This window comes from Somniosus microcephalus, chromosome 22 (genome assembly GCF_052327205.1).
Source record: "Somniosus microcephalus isolate GS21.2 chromosome 22, FLI_Smic_1.0, whole genome shotgun sequence".
In the NCBI taxonomy this organism is placed as follows: Eukaryota; Metazoa; Chordata; class Chondrichthyes; order Squaliformes; family Somniosidae; genus Somniosus; species Somniosus microcephalus.
Window position 1 is genome coordinate 9,792,849 of NC_141008.1, and position 24,593 is coordinate 9,817,441.

General features: G+C 46.6%; 1 protein-coding gene across 3 annotated transcripts in view; it reads right to left on the minus strand.

Moving 5' to 3' along the window:
* Positions 1–24,593, minus strand: part of dhx33 (DEAH (Asp-Glu-Ala-His) box polypeptide 33) — a 55,668-nt gene that overhangs the window by 17,052 nt on the left and 14,023 nt on the right. For all 3 annotated transcript variants that reach the window (XM_085964162.1, XM_085964161.1, XM_085964163.1), the window contains exons 3-9: positions 23,541–23,768; positions 13,289–13,459; positions 10,814–10,999; positions 7,346–7,457; positions 4,629–4,788; positions 4,359–4,447; positions 1,028–1,155 (exon numbers count right to left, since the gene is read on the minus strand). In XM_085964162.1, coding sequence (XP_085820288.1) covers positions 1,028–1,155; positions 4,359–4,447; positions 4,629–4,788; positions 7,346–7,457; positions 10,814–10,999; positions 13,289–13,459; positions 23,541–23,768 — 1,074 coding nt within the window. The remainder of the gene's footprint in view (positions 1–1,027; positions 1,156–4,358; positions 4,448–4,628; positions 4,789–7,345; positions 7,458–10,813; positions 11,000–13,288; positions 13,460–23,540; positions 23,769–24,593) is intronic.

A 24,593-nucleotide genomic window follows, 5' to 3' on the forward strand; every position in this document is an offset into this window, starting at 1 on the left:
CTCTCCCCCCACAACCCCACCCTCTGCCCCCCCTACAACCCCACCCTCTGCCCCCCCTACAACCCCACCCTCTGCCCCCTTCCACAACCCCCCCTCTCCCCCCACCCCCCTCTCCCCCCTTCCACAACCCCCCCTCTCCCCCCCACAACCCCACCCTCTGCCCCCCCTACAACCCCACCCTCTCCCCCCCCACAACCCCACCCTCTGCCCCCTTCCACAACCCCCCCCTCCAACCCCACCCTCTGCCCCCCCACAACCCCACCCTCTGCCCCCCCACAACCCCACCCTCTGCCCCCCCACAACCCCACCCTCTGCTCCCCCACAACCCCACCCTCTGCTCCCCCACAACCCCACCCTCTGCCCCCCCCACAACCCCACCCTCTGCCCCCCCTACAACCCCACCCTCTGCCCCCCCTACAACCCCACCCTCTGCCCCCCCTACAACCCCACCCTCTGCCCCCCCTACAACCCCACCCTCTGCACCCCCTACAACCCCACCCTCTGCCCCCCCTACAACCCCACCCTCTGCTCCCCCCCTACAACCCCACCCTCTCCCTCCCCTACAACCTCACCCTCTGCCCCCCCCTACAACCCCACCCTCTGCCCCCCCCCTACAACCCCACCCTCTGCTCCCCCCCCTACAACCCCACCCTCTGCTCCCCCCCTACAACCCCACCCTCTCCCCCCCCTACAACCCCACCATGGGCAGTCCATTCTCCACATTTACCACCCTCTGGATAACCAAGGGTGTGCTCACCTCTCCGGGACCAGGCACCTCCACGGGTCCTCCTCGGGACCAGGCACCAGTGTTTCCCCCCCAAAGGTGCGCGGGCGCGCATCGATTGAGAGGTCCCGCGCAGGCGCTCAGTAGCTGTTGCCGCTGGAAAAGGTAGTGTATGCGAGCGGCCGCGCAGCAAATTTAAAGGGACCACGCACGGAAAGAAAATTGGAGGGAACACTTCTGGGCACCTCCCTGGGTCCCAGGTTCAAGAAGCTATGAATGAGACCGATTACTGGTGCATGCTACCTTGGAAAATCTGGGTTCCAGAGGGAATGATGCCATTTTCTTGCCCATTGGTGTCAGGACGATCTGGTTTTCTTTGCGCTCTATTGCTCCCAGAAGTTCAAGTTGTTCAATGGCTGCTCGCACGGCATCTGTAGACATGCAGTATCAGGTTAGAATGCCATTAAAGAGCCACCACCCACATGGTGGGCAGACTATGCCTGTATACAACAAGGAAGGCAGCATTGTAGACAAGACTAGAATGCAAAAACAACAATTAGAATTGAAAGGCTTTTAAAATTCTCTGTACAGTGTTATTTGTTTTATTCTTCTACTTTTTAAATCACTTTTCAAATTACAAGTGGCAGAACACTCTATGGTCATTCAAAGATCACAATTTTGTTAAACATGGCACTATAGGGCAATTTCCAAATGTGTGAGCAAAGATCAGCAAACTACAGGCATGCTTCCCATGATATTCTACCAATTCAAATTCATTGATGGAACACATTGGGGATTGTGCCTGTGATTTGTGACATGCTCTCCAACAGTTGTGCACATTCAGTAAATCAGCTCTTCAATATCTGATTAATAGCGATATGTTGATGGGATGAGGTGAAGTAAGGTGGGAGGAGGCTCGTGTGGAGCATAAACACCGGCACAGACCTGTTGGGCCAAATGCCTGTTTCTGTGATGTAAATACTATGCAATATTTATGTACAGATAAAGATCAGCTCAATGCTCCAAACATAAAGACCATAAGCTTTTTATACTCAATGCGTTGGGGGCAGGGAGGAAATAGCCTTTGATATTTATTTGTTTATTTTAATCCCACCCTGCGAAGACACTGACTCATTGCTGGATCACAGTTTCTCAGTGGGGTGGGGTGGAGCCAGGCACTAAGAGCCCTGGGGCCTAAGGCCGCTTGACAAGATGTGCTGTCCTGCCCTGCCCCGGCTAAAGAAAAATCTAAGTCAGGCTATTTTTTTCTTTTATATAAACAGATAATGCTGGAAATACTCAGCAGGTCAGGCAGCATCTGTGGACAGAGAAACAGAGTTCACGTTTCAGGTCGATGACCCTTCGTCAGAACTGGAAAAAGTTAGAGATGTAACAGGTTTTAAGCAAATACAGAGGCAGGGAAAGGGAGGAGGGGAGGGGAGGTCTGTGATAGGGTGGGAGGCAGGAGATTAAATTACAAAAGGGCTGATGGTGCGAGGCAAAAGGAGATGGTAATGGGACAAGTAACGGAACAAAAGGCGGGTCTAGCGGAGCTGTAAACGGCAAGAGCAGAATAATTACCAACAGCTGCAGTCCAAAAAATGGGAGCGGTGGTTAGGGTCTGAAATTGTTGAACTCAGTGTTGAGTCCGGAAGGCTGTAAAGTGTCTCATCGAAAGATGAAGTGGCGTTCCTCGGGCTTCATTAGAACAGTGAAGGAAGTCGAGGACAGAGAGATCAGAGTGGGAGTGGGGTGAAGAATTAAAATGGCAAGCGACTGGACTGAACAGAGATGTTCAAAGCGATCACCCAATCTGCATTTGGTCTCCCCAATGTAGAGGAGACTGGACGTGAGCAGCGAATAATAAATTGAAAGTACAACAAGTAAATCGCTGTTTCACCTGGAAGGAGTGTTTGGGGTTGGACGGTGGGAAGGAGGTGAAAGGGCGTATGGGGCATCGCCTGCATGGGTAGGTGCTGTGAGAAGGGTAGGAGGTGTTGGGGTGATTGATGAGCAGACCAGGATGTCGCGGAGTGAACAGTCCCTTCGGGACACTATTACTACTTTTGTACGATGGGAAAAGCTTATAATGGGATGTCTAGTTTGGCTACCCATTTGATGCTGTTGGGTCAGTGATGAGGTGTTGGTTCTTTATGTTGCCTGCGTCCCACGATTCCGTCCATCTAGACAGTGGGTTGATACCAGCTGAATAAATATTGGCTGCCGTTTCCTAGAATGGCCAGCACGATTTTAAGTGCTTTCATGGTGGGTTTTTCAAGTCTTTGTGAATGGAAAGGTCAATGTTGCTCATGATTTTTTCCCTCTCACGGAGCACGGTGAGGTCATGGCAAATGGCAGGCGGGGCAACGTGGGACAGCACCGGGAGCCACTCAGTTGATGTGGACTTAAGCATCCCTGACAGGCTGCGTTTAGCTGCACGTCCACGATCTTTGTGTGGCGGCTGCAGTAATCTGTAGCAAAGTAGACGAGGGCCACTGTTGCTGTGCAAAGTGTTCTGGCTGTTCTCCCCCAAGATGTTCCAGCGAGTTTCCGGACCAGATTCACTCTGGTTTTAACTTTTTGGCCGGTGTTGGTGAAATGAGGCCGACAGGCAAGAGTCCTGTCCAGGGTGATTGCCCAGGTATTTTGGGTGGCCTTCATGGGTAAGTCGCCTTCCGCAGAAGGAAACGTCGAGTTCTTTCCCGGCAGCTTTGTTGTTCAGGTAGAACGTCGACACAACTGTCTTCTCTGGACTGGGGCGGAAGCACCAGGTCCAGAAGTAGCATTCCAGTCGGTCCAGGTCGCTTGCGAGCAGCCTACCTGCTTCCTCTAGCGTTGATGGCTGCGTCAGCAGTGCTATATCATCAGCTTAGGCGAACTTCCGGGATTTGGTGCAGGGCATGTCCACATATAGATGTTGAAAAAGGCCGGTGCGATAACCGACACCCGTGGCAGACCGTTGTTGAGCGTCTGTGGTCGGCTCGAGAACGCTGTCTGGCACGAAGGCCTGCTACTGAAGCTTTCAATAATCCAATTCAGAATGCTGAAAGGGGAGGGGAGGATGTGTTTGCTGGTGGCATCACTCTGGAGCTGGCGGAAATGGATGGAGGGTGCACACCAGCTGCTAACAATTCTGCAATTGCCATTTACACCTCCTCTAGACCCATCTTTTGTTTCTTTGCTTGTCCCAGTACCACCCCCTTTCACCTTGCACCATCATCCCTTTTATCACTTAATCTCTCCTGCCTTCCGCCCTATCACAGAACTTTACTTTTGTTCTTTCCTCCCCTCCCTCCTTTCCCAGCCTCTGCACTTGCTTAAAACCTGTTAAATCTCTTAACTTTTTCCAGTTCCGACAAAAGGTCATCGACCTGACACGTTAACTTTGTTTCTCTCTCCACAGATGCTGCCTGACCTGCTGCGTATTTCCAGCATTTTCTTTTTCTATTTGATTTCCAGCTTCTGCAGTATTTTGCCTTTTGTATTAGCTTTTCTGTTATATATTTATGGTTACTTTTCCAAGGAATGGGAATACTCAAAGTCAGATCACTTTAGGGCTTTCTGTTGAAACTCTACTGGCCAGGGGCTGGTAAACCAAGTGCAGCGCTGTAACAGAACCGTTTACGCCCCTTACCTGGAGATGGTTTAGATATAAAGTCAAATGTGAGGATGTTGGGAATCCGAAGTGCCAGGAGCTGTAGCATCACACTCGCCAGATTACACCTGCACACAGCAACACAACAGGAAGCACAAGGATAGGTTACAGAACTGCATTGGCTGAGGTCAGCATCAAACCATACTGCATTACAACTTCTCGGAGCAAAGTCAAACTGGGATCCAACTATCATCAGCAACGTAACTTGAAACAGTTTCTACGAGAGAGAGATGTATCAAGTGGGGTCACCTTTGTATCTCAGGTACGCTCATGTTGAGGAATTTTTCAAACTCTTCCTCGGTGTAGAGTCGGTAACAGATTCCCGACTGTTGCCGTCCCGCTCGCCCTGCTCGCTGCCACGCCTGAGCTTTCGACACTTGCTGCACAGCGAGGACCTCCAGCCCGCTCTCTACAACACAACAACATTTACTAGATTTCTCAAGCTCCAGTTTATTTGATTCAGTCAGATGGCTGGGCCTATTTTAGAATAAATCCTCAATTTGTATAAACACTGGGCAGAAGGGAGACTTTTGTCCTCTGTGTAGGGCAGTTTGGGAAAACTGAGCCCCCAGTTTCACCTTTACACACTGAACTACCACAGCGAAGAGATGAGAAAATCTCTCCCTTGAAAAGAGTCTCTCAAGTCACCTTTCAATAATTATATATAGCTTTAAACAGGAAGCACTGAGACACGGAATTGGGAGCCTGACAACACGAGTTGAATTATCAGTGAGCATGACCACCAGCTGGGATGCAGTACAAGATTACAACATATGAAGTATCTACTCCTACCCCACTGAAGCCCTCAACAACAGTATAAATGCTTGAAGAATCTTCTGTATCTGTCGGTGGGCAGGGGGATCGAGGCTTACTGTCTCATGCCGGGGGCGAGGTGGGGGAGGCGTGGGAGAAGGGCAAGGGGGGGGGGGGGGGGGCAGTAGGGCGCGGGAAGGCAAAGAACAGCAAAGGGTCACAAAACAGACAGTAAGAGCTACAAAAAGGAGTATGAAAAGAAACTTGCAAGGGATATCAACATCAACACAAAGAATTTTTACAATTATATTAGGAAAAAGAGGGTAGTCAGGAGCAATGTTGGCCCCTTAAAAGCTGAAAGCGGTGATATTATCAATGATCATAAGGAAATGGCGGACATGTTGAATAATTACTTTGGTCAGTATTTACAGTAGAGGGTGAAATCCCAAGGAAACTAATATTGAATAAAATTGTACAAAATAAGTAAAATAACAACAATGAAGAAAATAATGGCACTAAAGAGTGACAAATCCCCAGGATCAGATGGTTTCCATCCCAGGGTTTAAAGGAAGTCGGTGAGCACATTGCAGATTCCCGAACTATAATCTTCCAAAGTTCTCTCGATTCAGGAACCGTTCCTTTAGATTGGAAAATTGCGTATGTCACTCTGTTATTTAAAAATGGCGAGAGAGGGAAAATTATAGACCAGTTAGCCTAACATCTGTTGTCGGGAAATTGCTAGAGTCTATAATTAAGGATAGGGTGGCTGAACACCTCGAAAATTTTCAGTTGATCAGAGAGAGCCAGCATGGATTTGTGAAAGGTAGGTCATGCCTGACAAACCTGATTGAATTTTTTGAGGCGGTGACTAAAGTAGTGGACAGGGGAATGTCTATGGATGTTATTTATATGGACTTCCAGAAGACATTTGATAAAGTCCCACATAAGAGACTGTTAACTAAGGTAGAAGCCCACGGAATTGAGGGCAAATTATTGACCTGGTTAGGAAATTGGCTGAGCGGCAGGAGACAGAGAGTGGGGATAATGGGCAGGTACTGAAATTGGCAGGAGGTGACTAGTGGTGTCCCGCAGGGATCTGTGTTGGGGCCTCAACTATTCACAGTATTTATTAACGACTTAGATGATGGGATAGAAAGTCATATATCCAAATTTGCCGATGACACAAAGATAGGCGGCATTGTGGGTAGTGTAGATAGAAGCATAAAATTACAGAGGGATATCGACAGAGTAAGTGAATGGGCAAAACTGTGGCAAATGGATTTCAATGTAGGCAAACGTGAGGTCATCCACTTTGGACCTAAAAAAGGATAGAACAGGGTACTGTCTAAATGGTGAAAAGCTAGAAACAGAGACTTTGGGGTCCAGGTACATCGATCATTAAAATGTCATGAACAGGTACAGAAAATAATCAAAAAGGCTAATGGAATGCTGACCTTTATATCTAGAGGACTAGAATACAAGGGGGTAGAAGTTACGCTGCAGCTATACAAAACCCTGGTTAGACCACACCTGGAGCACTGGGAGCAGTTCTGGGCACCACACCTTAGGAAGGATATATTGGCCTTGGAGGGAGTGCAGCAAAAGTTTGCCAGATGATGCCCGGACTTTAAGGGTTAAGTTACGAGGAGAGATTACACAAATTAGGGTTGTGTTCCCTAGAATTTAGAAGGTTAAGGGGTGATCAGATCAAAGTTTTCAAGATATTAAGGGGAACAGATAGGGTAGCGAGAGAGAAACTATCTCCACTGGTTGGGGATTCTAGGACAAGGGGGCATAGTCTAAAAATTAGAGCCAGACCTTTCAGGAGTGAAATTAGGAAACAATTCTATACACAGAGGGTGGTAGAAGTTTGGAACTCTCTTCTGAAAATAGCAATTGATGCTAGATCAATTGTTAATTTTAAATTGGAGATTGATAGCTTTTTGTTAGCCAAAGGTATTAAGGGATATGGGCCAAAGGCGGGTATGTGGAGTTAGGTCGCAGATCAGCCATGATCTCATTGAATGGCGGAACAGGCTCGAGGGGCTCAATGGCCTACTCCTGTTCCTATAGGGTGAGAGAGGGAGGGGAGCGAAGGATCTTGGGGGGGGGGGGGGGGGGGGAGGGGTGGTAGGTGGAGGGAGCGAGAAGGGGAATGAGAAGTGGGGGGGACGAGAGGCGAAGAAATATATATCACCATATATATCACCTACCAGGGGTGTAGCGCTTGGCTTTCACCATTCCTGTATCAACAACATACTTGATGCCTGGAATTGTGACAGACGTTTCTGCAATGTTTGTGGAAAGAATCACTTTGCGGCAGTCCTACAGAATAAAACACAAACAATCACAAGCCACTGTAGAAACCTTCATTTTCAAATGGCTCTCCCCTTCCCAATTTTTGCTCGTAGAGAACCCTTACTTGTACATTGGCAAATGGATTCCGTCACGTCACCACACCACTCTCCTCTCTTTGAAAAGTGCACAGATAATAATTGAGAAGGACATAGGTATGACAAAGACCAGGGCAATAGATTGGAGAAAAGCTGATTTTAAGGGGCTGGGAAAATAAAATGGACAATAGTATTGGCAAACAATGATGTAGAACAGCAATGGGAAACATTTAAAACGCTGTTCAACAGAGTCCAGGAAAAATATATTCCACTAATAAACAAAAACAAGCTAAACACTAATATGAGACACCGTGGATGAATAAAGCCATAAGTGAAAAATTGAGAGTAGGGAAAAGAGGCATACATTAAGTACATGGACAGCAGGGGAGAGCATGATAAGGGAGAATATGAAGGGATTAGGAGAGAAGTCAAAAAACTATTAGGAAGGCAAAGAGGAACTATGAAATTAAATTATTAAGGAACATAAAACAAAATACTAAAATATTTTACAGGCACATAAAAAGAAAAAGGAAGGTTGGGATGGAAATAGGGCCAGTAAGGGATGGAGAGGATAATACCACAGGCAGCAATAGAGAGATGGCAGAGATATTAAATAATTACTTTGCTTCAGTATTTACCAGGGAGATAGAACAGGTGGAAATTACATTGGATGATGAGATTAGTAATGCGATAACTGCATTTAAAATAAAACGTGGAGATATACTGAATAAACTAATGAAACTCAAAGATGATAAAACCTCTGGTGTGGACAGATTACATCCACGCATTTTAAAAGAATCTAGGGAAGAAATAGCAGAGGCATTACTACACATATTTAATAATTGGTTAGAAAAAGGTGTAGTGCCAGAGGACTGGCAGATAGCTAACGTAATACCTGTATTTAAGAAGGGAGATAGAACATGGCCAGGAAACTATGGGCCAGTCAGCTTAACATCGGTGGTAGGAAAAATAATGGAATCCCTACTAAAGGAGAAAATAGAAAAACATCTAGAAACGAAAAATATAATAATGAATAGTCAGCATGGATTTCAAAAGGGAAAGTCTTGCTTGACCAACCTCTGAGTTTTTTGAAGAGGTCACAGTGAGTAGACAAGGGTAGTGCAGTAGATGTACTTTATCTAGATTTTCAAAAGGCCTTCAATAAGGTACCACATAATAGACTAACGAATAAGGTCAGGGAATGCGGAGTCAGGGGACAAGCAGAATGGATAACCAGCTGGCTTCAAGACAGAAAGCAGAGAATAGGGGTAAAGAGTAGCTATTCAGAGTGGCAGAAAGTGGAAAGTGGTGTTCCACAACGATCAATGCTGGGACCACTGCTGTTCACAATTTACATTAACAATTTAGACCGTAGAATAAAAAACACAATTTCTAAATTTGCGGACGACTCCAAATTGGGGGGGATAGCCAAAACTGAGGAGGACTGCAACAAATTACAAGACATTAATAAACTTACAGAATGGGCATATGATTGGCAAATGAAATTCAACATAAATGTGAGGTATTACATTTTAGTAAGAAAAATAGGGAGGTCACATATTACTTGGAAAATAAGAATCTAAACGGGGCAGAGGAACAAAGGGGTCTCGAAGTACAAATACACAAATCACAAAGTATTGACACAGGTTAACAAGGCCATAAAAAGAGCAAACCAAACACTAGGGTTTATTTCTAGAGGGACAGAATTGAAAAGTAGTGAAGTGATTCTAAACCTGTATCGACCCCTGGTTAGACCACACTTAGAGTAGTGTGCGCAATTCTGGTCGCCATATTATAAAAAGGGATACAGAGGCACTGGAGAGGGTGCAGAGAAGATTTACAAGGATGATACCAGAAATGCGAGGGTATACCTATCAGGAAAGTATGAACAGGTTGGGTCTCTTTTTTCTTGAAAAGAGAAGGCTAAGGGTGACCCAATAGAGATCTTTAAAATCATGAAAGGTTTTGATAGAGTAGATACAGAGAATGTTTCCACTTGTGGGGAAGAACAAAACTAGAGGCCATCAATATAAGAGTCATCAAAAAATCAAATCAGGAATTCAGAAGAAACTTCTTTACCCAGAGAGTGGTGAGAATGTGGAACTCGCTACCACAGGGAGTGGTTGAAGTGAATAGTATAGACGCATTTAAGGGGCGGTTAGATAAGCATATGAGGGAGAAGGGAATAGAGGGTTCTGCTGTATGGTTAGATGAGGAAAGACGGGAGGAGGCTCGAGTGGAGCATAAACACCGGCATAGACTGATTGGGTTGAATGGCCTGTTTCTGTGCTGCATATCCGATGTACTATTCCTATACTTACTGGCGTGTGACACAGAGTAATCCAGAGATTACTACCCTTTCAGGTCCTGCTTTTTAATTTCCTCCCTAGCTTCTGAAACTCTGACTACAGGGCATCAACATTTTCATTCCATCATTGGTTCCCACATGGACCACAACCTCTGGCTGTTCCCCATCCCCCCTCAGAATGCTCTGCACCCTCGTAGTGATGTCCTTCAAATAGGTGAATAATCAGTAAGTCATATAACTCGGTGAAATCTTTTTTTTTACCCCAGTCAATACATAAAATAAAAATGTCGCTCACTATCTATCTCAATGGAGACTTTGCTGTAACGTTAATAAGGAACAGGCGTAGACCATTCAGCCCTTCGAGCCTGTTCCACCATTCAATAGATCATGGTTGATCTGTATCTTAACTCCATCTACCCGCCTTGGTTCCTTAACCCTTACCCAACAAAAATCTACCAATCTCAGTTTTTACATTTTCAATTGAACTAGTCTCAACAGCTTTCTGGGGGAAAAGAGTTCCCGATTTCCACTACCCTTTGTGTGAAGAAGTGCTTCCTGACATCACCCCTGAACGGCCCAGCCCTAATTTTAAGGTTCTGCCCCCTTGTTCTGGACACTCCCACCAGAGGAAATAGTTTCTCTTGATCGACCCGATCAAATCTTTTAATCATCTTAAACACCTCGATTAGATCACCCCTTAATCTCTATACTCATATCCTCTCCTTCATCAAGACTACTTCCATCTCAGTAATATCGCCCGTCTCCGCCCCTGCCTCAGCTGCTTAAACCCTAAGCCATGCTTTAGTGATCACCAGACTCGATTGTTCCAATGTCTCCTGGCTGGCCTCCCATCTCCACCCTCGAAATTTCAGCTCATCTCAAACCCTGCTGCACATACCCTAACTCACTCATCACCCCTGTTTCTTTTTAATGATTATTTTAAGATGATTTGGTTAGCAGTTTAGAACTTGAAAAAGTACCTTCTGTCCCAGTTGAAAGACTCGAAGCTGCTGTAAGTGAGGGAGTGATGCATACAGAGGAAATACTGACATCTGTGCGGAGCCGTGTGGAAGGTGCTTTGCAATTTCTCGGCACGTCCTACTCATGGCCTCAATCTCCTCCTGACCAGTCAGAAAAACTAGAACGTTGTGTGAAGGCGGGGCTTCCTGTTGGAAAAATAATGGTCATCATTGATTCACAGGAAAGCATGGTCTCAGACACCTTCTCCACAGCTTTTGTCCCTTCTCCCTCTACTACCTTTCATTATATTTTCTTTTGGATGAGAAAGCCTCACAGTTATTAGGACACCCACAATGATGTCATCAGGAAAACAATGCAAGAAACGCCCAGGGATTCCTCTATGTCTGACAGATTTATTTTCATAAGAACACAATGGAAGTGAAAGGAGTAGCATTTTTTAATATCCAGGCTACTTTTCCATAGTCCGATGGGTTTTCCTCTGTCACAACTAAATTGATACTTTGCCTAGACTGTAGTGTTGGGAATGAATGGCTACAAGAGGAGGAGGTGGAGCAGTTAGATAGGGTAACTATAGATAAGGAAGGAGTACTGAAATAACTGGTGGAACTCAAGTGGAAAGGTCACTGGACTCTGATGGGTGCATCCACAATCTTTCAAACATCATTGAATATGGAAGTTGTGCCAGAGGACTGGAGGGTTGCCAATGTAACACCACTGCTGAAAAAGGGAGAAATAAATAATCCAGGTAACGACAGACCAGTTAGCCCAACATCGGTCATGGGTAAGCTTTGAGGCGCCAGAATATACAAGTCACCTAGGAAGATGAGAGTTAATTAAGGACAGCCAACATTTATAAAGTTAAGTGGTGGCTGACAAATGTAACTGAGCTCTGAGGTAACAAAGGTTTCCCTCCATTACAACAGTGACTACACATCAAAAAACAAGTACTTCATTGGCTTAGAAGCACTTCCAGGTATCCGGAGATGAAGAAATGTGCTGTATAAATGCAAACTATTTCTAACAGAATTATTTGATAAAAGGAAATGCAGTGGATGTTTTGTATATGGATTTTCACAAGGCTTTTGAAAAGGTGCTGCATAGGAGGCTAGCTAACAAAATTAAGGCACATGCTATCAAAGGGTGTGTGGCACCATGGATAGGAAGTTGGTTAAAGGATAGAAAACAGAATCCCCCCCTCCCCCAGAGTGGAGGGCTATCTCCCAGGGAGCACTGGGACCACTGCTGTTCCATATAAGATCTTGACTAAGTATAGAGGGCACAATATCAAAATTTGCAGATGACACAAAAATAGGGTGTGTGGTTAACTATGAAGAAAACTCTCAGCAACCTCAGCAGGACAGACAGATTAGTAGATTGGACAGATGAGCTCTGCCGAAATCACTGATCAGTCTGCAGTTAGAATATTACAAACATAGGAACAGGAGGAGGCCATTCAGCCCCTCGAGCCTGTTCCACCATTCAATTAGATCATGGGTGATTTTCACAACTCCATTTACCTGCCTTTGATACCCTTACCGAACAAAAATCTGTCGATCTCAGTCTTGAAAATGTTAATTGATCCCCAGTTCCCACAGCCTTTTGGGGGAGATAATTCCATATTTCCATTACCCTTTGTGTGAAAAGTACTTCCTGATTTCACTCCTAACTGGCCAATCTCTAATTTTAAGATTATGGGCCCTTGTTCTGGATTCCCCCACCAGTGGAAACAGTTTCTCCGTATCTACCCTATCGAATCCCTTTATCATTTTAAACACCCCTCAACTTTCTAAACTCAAAGGATTAAAAACCAAGTTTATGTAACCTGTCCTCATAATTTAGCTCCAGTATCTTTCTGGTGAATCTGTGCTGCACCCCCTCCAAGGCCAATATATCCTTCCTCAGGTGCACTGCTCAAACCGAATGCAGTTACTCCAGGTGAGGTCTGACCAAGGCTCGACACAACTGAAGCATCATTTATTATGTCCAGTTTTAGATGCCTTACTTTAGGAAAGATGTCAGGGACATGGCGACGGTGCAGAAAAGTGTCACTAAGATTATACCAGTGATAAGAGGCTTCAGTTATGAGAAGGTGATGGAGTAGCTCGATGAGACGACAAACATTTCTTCCAGAGTCACCCAGTGCCTGCAACTGCAGTGTGGAAGTTGAATGGGAAATGTTGACGTAGCAACTTACAATGATAAAGGTTGACACAAAAATAACAGGAAGTAAGGTTTGTGGACAAAAAGTGCACATCCTAATCAAGATTTTTTATAATATATTCCAGATAGATTATATTACAGCTATTGAAAGTGCACTTCTATTAATATTGCAAAAATGAAAGCACACAAAATTTAGGCAAACCACATCTCCACTTCAGTAAATCTAGTCCAATGTTCAGAATGGAAACAGCAACCAGAGCATTTGGTCACTAATGGTTTGTGAGCTGTTTAACAGTTACTGTATGTACACTCACCTGGTGAATCTGAAAGACTGACACTAGAGAGGCATGGAGGTAGTCATTCTGAGGTTCCTTTGTGTAAAAGATCTGAATAGAATGCTGCCTCCCTTCGAGATACAAAACTGGCGCTCCGTTAAAGTACTGCGAGAAGAGATCTACGTCCATTGTGGCAGACATGACAATTACCTATCAAGGAAAACAAAAGATAGAATCACTCGGACTGTCCTGACTGCTAAGGGAATTTTGTGCTGCTAGACAGCCAGAAGGAGGAACTAAATTGTCTCACAAGTTAATGTGACGATAATTCATAACTCAAACTCAAATGAGAAAAATTGTCCCTTTGAAGTTATGGAACAATTTCTACCCAGAGTTTGCAGCATTTCATACATACGGCACAGTACAGGAAATCCTAAGTTACACCATACACACCAACAGGTCATTACAATGAAGGGGTTCGATAGGGTGGACATGGAGAAACTGTTTCCACTTATGGGCGAGTTCAGAACAAGGGGGCATAAATTCAAGATAGCCACTAACAGATTAAATAAAGTTGTTATTTGGCACAGACCAGTTGAGTCGAGTTTCTGTGCTGTAGATTCTATGTAATTCTATGCACTAGTCGCTTATTCAAGACTGAATATTGGACAAACACAGAGGCAGCGGAGGGTCGAGAGAGTTGGGTGTCATGAGCATACGTGTGGAAGTTAATTCGGTGTCTGCAGATGATGTCACCAAATGGCAGGATGAAGATGAGGAAGAAAAGGAGGGGACTCCAGAGGTAACAATGTGGGAGCGGGACGAGAAGCCATTGCTGGAGATACTCTGGCTACAACTGGATTGGTAAGAGTGGAACCAGGCGAGGGCAGTTCCACCGAGCTGGACAACAGAGGAGAGGCATTGGAGGAGGGTGGTGTGGTCAACTGTGATAAAGGCTGCAGAGAAGTTGAGAAGGCTGAGGAGGGATAGTGTAGCGAGGTTAAGAAGAATGAGGAAGGATAGTATAGTGATAGAGGATGTCTATTGTGACTGTGGCAGGAGCAGAAACCTAATTGGAGAGGTTTAAACATAGATTTATAGGAAAGATGGGTACAGATTTGAGAGGCGACAACATGTTCAAGGACAAGGGAGTTTGAAGATGGGTCGGTAGTTTCTTAGGACAGAAAGGTTGAGTGTGGATTTTTGAGGAGGGGGTTAATAACCAGTTTTGAGAGCGAGAAACTGGAGAAAGACACGCGTTCAGGGCTACGACTAAGAGGAGCCTGGGGGAAGGTTTGGCTTGGTAGGCAAGTGGAAGCGAGGATGCGACAGAGGTAGCTGAACGGATGGTCTCAACCTTAGTGACAAGGCAGTTTGTGAGCTCCGCGCACTTGCTGTTGGAGGTGAGGGTGGAGGGGGCAAGGGTTTAAGGAGATGGTTGGTAGTGGAGAAAAGAAGCCGGGGGGGGGGGTGGTTATCTTTGCCTTCCAGGATGATTTTGGAGTAGTGGGTGGTTTTGGCAGAGGATAATGAGGACTGATAGAAAGAACTTGCATCTATAGAACGCCTTTCACAACCTCAGAACGTTCCAAAGTGCTTTACAGCCAGTACTTATGAACTGCATGTTGGGCTTGTATTGATTTGATAAATAAAAGCCTTGATCAGACGACTCTGTCTCAAGTCTACAATCAAAATCAAATGATGAGGAAATGTCCTCCTTCCAAAAGTGCCATGGGATCCTTTACGTCCACCTGTGAGGGCAGCTTAATGTCTCATCTGAAACATTTTACTTGGTCCAGTCAGGCCTGGTGATGGATGTGCCAGATACGGACATGAGGGAGCGAAAATGGGGGCCGTACCAGGGGGATTGACCAGGATGGTTTTACAGGGGACAAGGCCATCAAAGACTAATCGGAGGGAGTGGTTAAACAGATCGACAACTACAAAAGTATTGTAGGGAATGAAGAGCCAAAGGCTTGGCAGTTGGGATTTAGAAAGTCCAGTTGAAATTGATCTGGGGGAGAGGTTTTTGCCAGGGACTGACAGAAGAAAATGGGGTTGAAAGGGGGTAGGAGGATGTGGCTGGTGAGGGATACAAGGAATTGGTCAGAGTAGGCTTCATCAGTGATAGAGGCTATGGAAGTAGAGAGGTTGCAGGAGATGGCAAAGTGGAGGAGTTGGGTAGGAGAGTTTACATGGAAGAGGGGGCAAGGGGAATTTAAATAAAATTGAAATCAACGATAGAGGATTCTCTGTGCAGAGGCTGAGGGAGGAAAGGAGGAAGAATAGCTGTGGGGCTGATTGTCAACCAAATTGGAGACCTATTGGAGACAGAAGGTATGGCTGAGGTACTAAATGAGTACTTTGAATCGGTGTTTACCAAGGAAGACTCATGTCTGGAACAAAGGAAGGTGCTTGTGGTCATTGGAGGCCTATTTAAAAAGTACTTGGATATGCATTTGAATTGCCATAACCTACAGGGCTACGGACCAAGAGCTGGAAAGTGGGATCAGGCTGGAGAGCTCTTTTGTGGCCGGCACAGACACGATGGGTCGAATGGCCTCCTTCTGTCTCTTAAATTTCTATGATTTCTATAAGAGGACTTTGCCAAAGGTACGGTAAACAAGGAGGTTGCTTGGATACTGGATGAGATAAAAATAGATAAAGAAGTGGTACTGGACAGGTTGGCAGTAATTAAAGTGGATAAGTTACCCAGTTCGGATGGGTTGCATCCAAGGTTGTTGAGGGATGCTGTAGTGTATGTACCTTTAAGGGGAAAACTACTTTTTACAGCTCCTGTATACTGTAGTACCGGCAGTGACCACACCGGTATATAACCCTGAGTAGGGATCTGTACAGTTAGTTTTAGAGTAACCCTCATCCAGTAAACACCTGTTGATTGTTCTCTGCAGTCTCTTGTCTAGTTATTGAAGGACACACAACATCAAGATACACGGATTTAACATTGGCGACGAGTAGATTCGAACCTACCTGCAACTTTGCAGAAGGCGGCCGATTCCAGAAGCACGGGTGTCGACCATCCAACGGAGACTCCAGCGAAACGGGCTGGCAACAGGTACGGCGCAGACCCTTCCCGCACAGCGGCGGCTAGAGCTGCCTGACGGCACAGGAAAAGGCCTAGCAGCATCAGCGGGGAACAGAGAGGGTAGAGCGCACGGGGCGCAGCCGGTGTTCAGGACCGAGCGGCGTCGACGGGAAAAGAGAGAGGGTAGAGCGCACAGGGCGCAGCCGCTGTTCAGGACCGAGCCGCGTCAACGAGAGAGAGAGGCGGTGTTCAGGGGGCGAGCAGCGTCAGCGGGGAAGAAAGGAAAGCGCGGGAGACGCCATTTTGAGCCGCAGCGGAGAAGAAGGGAGCGCGCGGGAGACGCCATTTTGTTTGAGCCGCAGCGGAGAAGGAAGAGCGCGGGAGACGCCATTTTGAGCCAGTCTAACCACACCCAGGGATGCCGAAGAGTGGCAGTGTCACAGCGTTCGACAATGAAGTCGCAGATTGGACGACATATGTCGAACACATAGAAGTGTACTGCAAGGCGAATGAAGTGCCAGATGACAGGAAAGCGCTGGTATTGTTGAATTCAATGGGTGCAAAAACGTATGGCTTACTGCGAAACCTAGTAACCCCAGAGAAGCCAGCGGAAAAGGATTTTGAAAACAGTGTCAATACTACAGGACCACTTAGACCCCATACCGCTGCTGATAGCGGAAAGATTTAAGTTTCACAAAAGGAACCAGCATAAAGATGAAAGTAATGCTGAGTTTTTAACGGAACTGCGTAAGCTATCGAAACACTGCCACTTTGGAACGGGACTAGCAGATACTTTAAGGGACAAGTTTCTGTGTGGGCTTCAAAGTGAAGGAACCCAGAAACGGCTTCTATCAGAAAAGGATCTTACGCTGGACAAGGCTTTCAGCATGGCAGTATCACACAAAGCAGCAGCACGGGGCGTGGCAGAGATACAACGGAGAACGCAAGAATATGGCACAAATGAAATGTCATACGGAACAGTGAAGTGCTATCGCTGCGGCAGAACAACACACGACCATAAGGATTGCTGGTTCAAGGACCAAGTGTGCAGGCAGTGTGGAAAAGTAGGACACATAGCAAGAGTCTGCAGGTCGGAAAAGAAAACCAGCAGCAAGAAATCCCCACAGGAGAAGTACAAGAAGGTACATAAGGTGACGGAGAGTAGTTCAGACGAATTGAAGAGTGATACAGACTCTGGAAGCAAGGAGCTGGGTTGTCTAAAACTACATAATGTGATCAAAACAGAGGATCACCAAACTATCTGGGTCACGCTCAAGATAGCCGGAGTCCAAGTGAAAATGGAATTGGACACAGGATCAGCCCTAACAGTCATAAACCGAAGGGACTACAAGCGGCTATTCTCACATATACCCTTGAGAGATACGGAGATTGTCTTGAAGACGTACACGGGGCAAAAAGTCTACCCCAAAGGAAAAATAAGGGTGAACGTTATATATAACGGCAAGGAAACACCAAAAATTGACCTATATGTATTGCCAGATGGAGGACCACCACTACTAGGGCGTGAATGGATCCGGGAGATACAGCTAGATTGGCATTCCATACAAGCACTGACTGTAGATGCCAAAAAGGATGACGACGTCACACCTGGACGATTGTCAAAAATGCTAATTGACGCACAAGAAGTGTTCCAGGAGGGACTCGGAACACTAAAAGGCATAACAGCGACAATCAAAATAGAGGAAAATGCAAGCCCAAAGTTTTTTTTTTAAGGCCAGACCGGTCCCTTATGCGATCCGCCCAGCCGTCGAAGCAGAGCTGGAAGGTTTGGAACGTTCAGGAGTACTGTCCAAAGTGGACTGGAGCGAGTGGGCTACACCCATCGTTCCTGTAATGAAGAAGTCGTTGAGCAATACGCCTGGGGAACCAGAGAAGGTTCGCATCTGTGGGGACTTTAAGGTGACAGTGAACCCAGTCCTTCACACGGTACAATATCCGCTTCCGCGGATTGAAGATATTTTCGCCTCGCTATCTGGAGGGAAACGCTTCACTAAGATTGATCTGGCCCAGGCGTACCTGCAAATGGAGGTAGAAGAAGCCTCGAAACAGTACCTCACGATCAACACTCAAAGGTCTCTACCAATACAACCGGCTGGTGTTCGGGGTAGCATCAGCTCCGGGTATTTGGCAAAGGTCAATGGATCAAGTCCTGCAAGGGATTCCAGGGACCCAGTGTTATTTGGACGACATCCTGGTCATGGGCGAAAATGACAGTGATCACCTTGCCAACCTGGAGCAGGTGCTCACTAGATTGAAGGAATATGGGCTCCGAGCTAATCGCCACAAATGCGAGTTTTTCTAGAAGCAGATCTCGTATTGTGGCCACGTTATTGATGAAGAGGGGTTACATAAGTCCCCTGAAAAGATTGAGGCAGTAGTCAAGGCTCCAGCACCGGAAAATGTGTCACAACTGAGGTCGTTCCTCGGGCTGGTGAACTACTACCATAAGTTCTTGCAAATTTGTCTACAGTACTACACCCACTGAACGCCCTACTGCAAACGGGGGTACCATGGAAGTGGAATGACGAATGTAAACGAGCTTTCCAGAAGTGCAAAGAATTGATCACATCAAAAGAGGTGTTGGCTCATTTCAAACCAGCACTACCAATTCGGTTGGCGTGTGATGCATCACCCTATGGCATTGGAGCGGTGCTGTCGCACAAATTCCCGGACGGCTCGGAGAGGCCAGTAGCCTTTGCGTCTCGGTCACTAACTTCAGCCGAGCGTAACTACGCCCAGATTGACAAGGAGGCCCTCAGCCTAGTGTGGGGAGTGAAAAAGTTCAACCACTATCTGCACGGGCAGAAGTTCACCTTGCTGACTGACCACCAACCACTTGTCGCCATCTTTAATCCAAAGAAGGGCGTTCCGGTGATGACTGCGCAACAGCTACAAAGATGGCCCCTTTTTCTAGGGGCGAACCAATATGAAATAGAGTATAAGGGCACGAAACAGCATGGAAACGCTGATGGGCTATCACGCCTGCCACTGCCTACTGCGGAGGAAGCACCAGCAGTGGACCCTGTTGAAATATTTTATTCGACTATAATTGAACGCTTGCCAGTAACTAACGCTGATATAGAGGAGACCCGAAATGACCCGACACTGTCTCGGGTATATGACTTGACGGTGAAGGGATGGCCAACACATGGCGACTCACTGTTGCCAGCATTTTCATCCAGAAGAGAACAGCTGTCAGTATGCCAGGGGACCTTGATGTGTGGATCCCGAGTGGTAATTCCACCCAAGTTAAGGGAGAGAGTGCTCAATGAGCTTCACGAAGGCCATCTGGGAGGGGTGAAAATGAAAAGCCTTGCTAGGGCTTATGTGTGCTGGCCGGGAATCGATCAGCAAATCAAGGACCTGACAAAGAGCTGATCAGGATGCCAGAAGGTCCAAAATGCACCACCACATGCCCCTTTACATCCATGGGAGTGGCCCTCATCTCCATGGCAACGAGTGCATATTCATTTTGCTGGTCCATTCATGGACTCAATGTTTTTAATAGCCGTGGATGCTCACTCAAAATGGCCTGAGGTGATCAAAATGTCCTCCACCACCACGGAGAAAACTATTGCAGTCCTACGGACCATATTTGCCAGGAACGGCTTGCCAGAGCAGATTTGCTCCGATAACGGACCACAGTTTGTGTCCGAAGAGTTTCGAAGATTTATGAAAAGGAATGGGGTAAGGCATTACACATCCGCCCACGTATCATCCAGCCACAAATGGATTGGCTGAGAGGTTCGTACAAACCTTTAAAAAAGCAGTAAGGGCCATGTGCGATGACGACATTCCACTGCAGCATAGAGTTTTACAGCACAGAAAGAGGCCCTTCGGCCCTTTTCTGTTAGCCTACAGAAATGCGACACATGCAGTCACCAACCAGACCCCGGCCATGATGTTCTTTAACTGAAGGTTGAGATCTCGTCTGGATTTGCTCAGACCAAATGTACGAAGAGATGTTGAGAGTAAGCAATTCCAACACATCAATGAGAAGCCGACAAGGAGCTTCAATGTAGGGCAACCAGTCTTGGCCCGCGACTACCGGACCGATATGCACATGGCAGGGGCCATTAATGTACACAGTGGATGTTGGGGAGAACATCGTGAGACGCCATGTTGACCAGATCCAAGAGTCACAGGAACGAGTCAACCCCATGTCTCGCATACCTGGTGATGAACCCGACATACAGGTAGCATCTACCCCAGAAACTGTAGCATCGGAAGCTGATGAACCAACCGACGGCAGGGGGCCAGAATCGCCTCCGCACCAAGAGCAAGACACTCGGGAAAGGCGCTATCCAGAAAGGATCAGGAAGCCTCCCCAAAGACTGAATTTATAAATAGACTATTTTCAGTTATTGTTGCATGTTAAAAGTGTTAATTGTAATTAGTTGATATTTAATTGTTAAATGAGTGTTATGGTACTGTTAATCTAAAAGGGGAATTGTAATGTATGTACCTATAAGGGGGGGAACTACTTTTTACAGCTCCTGTATACTGTAGTACCGGCAGTGACCACACTGGTATATAACCCTGAGTAGGGATCTGTACTGTTAGTTTTAGAGTAACCCGCATCCAGTAAACACCTGTTGATTGTTCTCTGCAGTCTCTTGTCCAGTTATTGAAGGACACACAACATCAAGATACACGGATTTAACAGATGCAAGGATAGAAATTGCAGAGGTGCTGACCACAATCTTCCCATCCTCCTTAGATACTGGGATTCTCTTTTATAGAAAACCAAATGATCTGTAAATTAACTAGAACTTAAAATAAAACTTATCAAATCAAATTAAAATTACATTGCCCGGGGTGACGATGCACTCCAGTCCCCGCGGCGCCCACCGGTCTCGGAAGGCCTCAAGCGTGCTGGCGGACACCGCGTGCTCCATCTCCAGGGCCACCCGGGTGCAAACATAGCCGCGGAAGAGAGGCAGGCAATTGGGCCGGACGCCCCCCTCGACCGCCCGCTGCCTGGACCTGTTAATGGCCACTTTGGCCAGGCCCAGGAGCAGTCCTACGAGGAGGTCCTCCGATCCGCCCACTCCCCTCGCACCGGGTGACCGAAGATCAGGAGCGTGGGACTGAAGTGCAGCCAAAAATCGAGGAGCAGCCCCTTTAAGTAATGAAACAGGGGCTGCAACCTCTCACACTGAGTATAAACATGGAACACGGGACTCCTCCAGGCCGCAGAAAAGGCAGGCGGCCTGGGAGTCCATTAACCTACTTAACATTTTATTGCACGGGACTGCTCCGTGCAACACCCTCCAGGCCAAGTCCCCAATAGAAAAGGAGGGGACTCCCGCGTAGAGAGCCCCCCATTGGGGACCTCCGCCTCCGCCGGACACCAAGATGGCACGCCAAGGCGTGTCCGGTCGGCAGGCGAAGATGACAAAGTGGAGAGTGTGCAGGAGCAGCCCGTACAGGAAACCCCTCTGCGCAGAGCTGAAGAGCACGGAGGACATTTCCCCAAGGCAGCTCAAGTTGTGAGGCTCCGGTTCCCGAGAGGGGTTTCGGGGCCGCGCGCCGATGAGGAATTCTGTCCGAACAGGGGTCAGTTCGGACGGGATCGTCCCACGTGCTTGAGCTCCTCGATACACCTAGTGGAGTCAGGACCCAGTGCCGCTTTCAGCAACTCGATGGCTTTGGCCGCACGCCGGACGTTGGCCAATGACAGGCGCTTAGATACTGGGATGGTGCCAGAGAACTGGAGGATTACAAAAAAAGGGGCGAAGGATAAACCTGGCAATTACAGGCCAGTCAGCCTAACATCGGTGGTGGGGAAGCTTTTAGAAACAATAATCCTGGAGAAAACGAACAGCCACTTGGACAAGCATGGACTTATAAAGGAGAGCCAGCATGGACTTGTTGAGGGAAAATCGTATTTGACTAACTTGATTGCGTTTTCTGATGAGCTAACGGAGAGGGTGGATGAGGGCAGTGCAGTTGATGTTGTGTACATGGACTTTCAAAAGGCGTTTGATAAAGTACCACATATTAGGCTTGTTAGCAAAACTGATGTCCATGGGATAAAAGGGGCAGTAGCAGCATGGATACAAAATTGGCTACGGGTTAGAAAACAGAATTGTGGTGAATAGCTGTTTTTCGGACTGCAGGCAAGTATACAGTGGCGTTCCGCAAGGATCAGTACCAGGACCACTGCTGTTTCTGATATACATTAATGGCATGAACTTGGGGGTACAGAGTACAATTTCAAAATTTGCAGATGACACGAAACTTGGAAGTGCAGTCAACCTCACTAAGGAAGATCGTAATGGACTTCAAGATGACAGGCAGACTGGTGGAATGGGCGGACACATGGCAGATGAAATTCAACACAGAAAAGTGTGAGGTGATACATTCTGGTAGGAAGAATGAGGAGAGGCAATACACACTAAATGGTACAATTTTAATGGGGGTGCAAGAGACATCTGGGGAGTGTTTATGCACAAATCTTTGAAGGTGGCAGGACAGGTTAACAAAGCAGTTAATAAAGCTTATGGGGTCCTGGGCTTTATAAATAGAGGCAGAGAGTACAAAAGCCAGGAAGTTATGCTAAACACAAGTTCAGCCCCAGCTAGAGAATTGTGTCCAATTCTGGGCACCACACTTTAGGAAGGACGTGAAGGCTTTGGAGAGGGTACAGAAGAGATTTACTAGAATGGTTCCAGGGATGAGGATAGACGGGAGAAGCTGGGGTTGCTCTCCTTAGAGCAGAGAAGGCTAAGAGGAGAGTTGATAGCAGTGTTTAAAATCATGAAGGGTTTAGATAGAGTGAATAAAGAGAAACTGTTTCCAATGGATGAAGGGTCGATACCAGAGATACAGATTTAAAGTGATTGGCAAAATAACCAGAGGCGGCATGAGGAAAAACTTGGTTAGGATTTGGAATGAACTGCCTGATAGGGCGGTGGATACAGATTCAATAGTAGCCTTCAAAAGGGAATTGGATAAGTACCTGAAGAAAAAATTGCAGGGCTATGGGGAAAGGGCGGGGGAGTGGGACTAACTGGATCACTCTTCGAAAGAGCTGGCGCAGACTCGATGGGCCGAATGGCCTCCTTCTGTGCTGTCCTATTCTATGATTCTAATGATATTTCAGTGAGAAACCTGGGGTGGGGCTGGGGGGGGGGGGCCAGCAGACAACGAGGATACACCACTCAGTTTTAAAAAAAAAGAATTTTGCATGTGGTTAGATGACAAACTCCGAGCCCTCACCTTCAGTGCCATTTTATTGACTTCCTTCCGTTTTCTCTGTGCAGCCTTCACAATGCCAAAGAGAACGTCGGTGTGTACAGTCCTTTCATGGGCCTCATCCAAAATCACAACACTGTACCTGCGAAGGAGTGGGTCTCCCATGGCCTCTCGAAGCAGCATGCCATCTGTTAAAAACTTGATTTTACTCTCGTCAGAGGTAAGATCTTCAAACCGCACGGTGTATCCAATCTGAGATATAAATTTAGATAAAACATTAATAAATAAACTGTAAATGGTGGAAACCAAAAGGAATGAAGAACATGTTGGGAATACAAAGCAGGTCAGTCAGCATCTGTAAACAGAAGAGAACTCCAAGCTTCATCAGAACTGAAAACTAAAAGATAAGTACTTTCATAAGGTTGGGGAAAGAAAGAGGGTCGAAATTTCAGATACGCTAACCACAGAGAGGGAGATAATGGGTAAATAATGAATGTTAATGTTAATGCTTGTTTTTAAATCACTCCATGGCCTCGCACCTCCCCATCTCTGCAACCTCCTCCAGTCCTACAATGCTCCGAGATCTCTGCGCTCCTCTAATTCTAGCCTCTTGTGCATCCCCAATTTTAATCGCTCCACCATTGGCGGCCGTGCTTTCATCTGCCTCGGCTCCAAGCTCTGGAATTCCCACCCTAAACCTCTCCACCTCTCTCCCTTCCTTTTAACACGCTCCTTAAAACCGACCTCTTGGTCACCTGTCCTAATATGTCCTTATGTGGCTCGGTGTCAAATTTTGTTTGATAACACTCCTGTGAAGCACCGTAGGATGTTTTGCGACGTTCAAGATGCTATATAAATGCAGGTTGCTATTGATCGATTAGTTAATGAGGCCCACACAAAGGAAAACGCACACAGGTGGAGGAAGAAGTTAAAAGCTGCTGCAAATGCAAGAAATCTGAAATTAAAACAGAAAATTTTGGAAAACGTAGTGGGGGGAAATTGGGGGTGTAGCGAATTGAGCAGTGGATGAGGCTAGTGGTGCGGTTGGTAGGTTATGCCATTTGAAAATAAACTCAC